Genomic DNA, 2,345 nt, shown 5'->3' with positions numbered 1-2,345 from the left:
AAACACACTCTGGCCTTTGTCAAAGTGACTCATTAAGCTTTTTTTCCTGCTTCTATCAGTGTTCAGACATGCTGGCCATTGGGCCCCTTTAAGGGTGGGTGAGCCTTTATATATTTTATATATAATATCAATTTTCCACCTTAAATAATTAGTAGTATTTTTTATGAATATTTTAACATGTTTTATTTAATTAAAAATGTAATATTTTTCTTTGTCAGGAGATCTGTCCTGGACTCCACAGAATGAATGTTTAACCCTAATTAACTACTATATTTATCTTATTTTATAATTTAATGTAGCATAAGTGTGATGTAAGTTTGTTGGCAAATGACACTTTCGGTTCGTATTAATTTTAAACCACAGCCAGGTTTCCTGTAATAGAGGAGGCAAAGTGTCATCTTTTCTGTCATGAACAACGACCCAAACCACATCCCCTCCTCGACTTACCAGCTTATATAGACGGAGGAATGAGAGGAAATATGCATTAATACAACATAACCATAATCATCATTGTCTGCAGTCATGTCCTCTCGTTCTATCCTGCTGGTTCTGGTGATATTCACCTGCCTTCAGTTCTTCACAACAGCCAACAGTAAGACAACTTTTAATTTTATTATTATTATTATTATTATTATTATTATTGCCATACTTCTTCTTCTTCTTACTAATAATAGTAGAAGTAATAGTTTTTTGACTCAACATTCCTGGTTTACAATGTTGCTGAAAATACAACTAGGTTGCTGAAAATAACCAGCATTAATGAACCTCTGTGTGTTTATTAGACTCCTCAGGTAAACTACTGAGTGACAGGATGTTGATTTGTTTTTTTCTATATAAGGACTTCCCCAAGAGTTTTAATCCTTTTTATAAAAGAACAATTGTTTTGTTTCATCATTTTATAGTTAAATGTGTAATTTTATATAATTAATGTTAATTAAGTTAGTTCCTTTTCCCATTTATGTTTTTGTAGATACCTACATCAGCTTTTTTTTTCTCTCCTAATAAAAAAAAAAAAAAAAAAAAAAACTGATGCTGGAGATTCCATTCAAAATAATCCGAATTTAGGAAACCTGCATCTTATACTGAATACAAAAGTGTCTAAAATCTTTTTATTAAACATTAAATATTAAAATTAAATGCACAAATGTTTTCTTACAGATGCACATGGACCAAAACAGTGCTGTTTTGATTACCAGTTACAGCAAATCCCTGCACGAATAATTAAAGCTTATAGGGAAACAGAGCGTCAGTGTATATATCCTGGAGTCATGTAAGATTTCACTGCTTGCATAATATATATATATATATGTGTGTGTGTTAATATTTAAAAATGTTAACGTATATTGCTGATATATGGTTGTGTTTAATAAAATCTAACTTTAAATTATCTTGGAGGGTTGGGAGAGTGTGAGAATGTTTCGTTATTTTTTATGTTATATTACAGTTTTGCGCTGATGTAAATCCTCTCTTTCCTCTGCAGCTTTATCCTAAATAAAGGACGACAGGTGTGTGCCGATCCCGGGGTCGAGTGGGTGAAGGAACGCATGGAACAAATTGACCAGCTCAACGTTACAAACCCGACCCAACCTAAAACCACTGTTTAAAACCTTTTTCTATTTATAAGTAATTAATACGCATTGTACAAAAGAGAATTTTATGTAGTCAGAGAGATGGAATATTTCTTATTTATAATTTTTATTTAAAGATGAAATGAGATAAAAATGTTACCAGTATTTACCTAATTTATTCTATGCACTGTATACATCAATAAAATTATGCATAAATCACATTGTTTCAGCTTTTTGTTTTATTAATTACATTTTCCCTTATAAAAGACAATCATGTTAGTTGCATTTAAAAACTTTTGGTACCTACATTAAAATATACTATATGAACAAAAGCGACAGAACCCTAACACTTGTTTTTCCTTCCATCTTCCATCTTTGCGTGTGGTGCTTAACACCTTCTGCTCAGTTATGAAACACCTGAACCTCAAGACAAACATATCTATGACTAATGCCGCATGTCAGTGGAACAGAGTCAAAAAGACATCTTCATAACTGGGCCTCCATCACTCACTTAATCTATGTCTGCTTCATTATTTCCTGAAAAACATGTACAGAGATTTGTCTTGAGAAGTTTGGACTTTTAGCTATGTTTGTGCAGAGGTTCACAACCTGGCTTTTGAAAGCTAATGTTCTGCCACATACTTGTTCAATTCATTAATTAAATCAACTGATTCTAATCACCAATACTCCTCATGCAGATAGATGAGAAATAATTAATGACATCACCTGATTTGTAACTATAATATATGACATGCACTGTATTAACTGATCAGGATG

At 32.1% G+C, this 2,345-nt stretch overlaps 1 protein-coding gene across 1 annotated transcript; it reads left to right on the top strand.

The window, feature by feature from the left end:
- The first annotated feature begins 462 nt into the window (after nucleotides 1-462).
- LOC128525583 (C-C motif chemokine 3-like) lies at nucleotides 463-1,693 on the top strand. Its single transcript, XM_053497527.1, has 3 exons — nucleotides 463-592; nucleotides 1,159-1,270; nucleotides 1,481-1,693. Exons 1-3 carry the CDS (start codon nucleotides 523-525, stop codon nucleotides 1,602-1,604), a joined length of 306 nt encoding a protein of 101 aa, XP_053353502.1. The 5' UTR covers nucleotides 463-522; the 3' UTR covers nucleotides 1,605-1,693.
- Nucleotides 1,694-2,345: the final 652 nt, after the last annotated feature.

The sequence above is a fragment of the Clarias gariepinus genome, chromosome 1, assembly GCF_024256425.1.
Source record: "Clarias gariepinus isolate MV-2021 ecotype Netherlands chromosome 1, CGAR_prim_01v2, whole genome shotgun sequence".
NCBI lineage: Eukaryota > Metazoa > Chordata > Actinopteri > Siluriformes > Clariidae > Clarias > Clarias gariepinus.
Note: the sequence above shows the minus strand (reverse complement) of the source record. Positions and strands in the feature narration are given on the sequence as shown.

Excerpts from the sequence above, each read along its gene's own strand:
- LOC128525583 (XM_053497527.1), top strand. The coding sequence starts at position 523 with ATGTCCTCTCGTTCTATCCTGCTGGTTCTGGTGATATTCACCTGCCTT. Across the intron at positions 593-1,158 it reads GTTCTTCACAACAGCCAACA|ATGCACATGGACCAAAACAG; the intron begins GTAAGACAACTT and ends GTTTTCTTACAG. Across the intron at positions 1,271-1,480 it reads TGTATATATCCTGGAGTCAT|CTTTATCCTAAATAAAGGAC; the intron begins GTAAGATTTCAC and ends TTTCCTCTGCAG.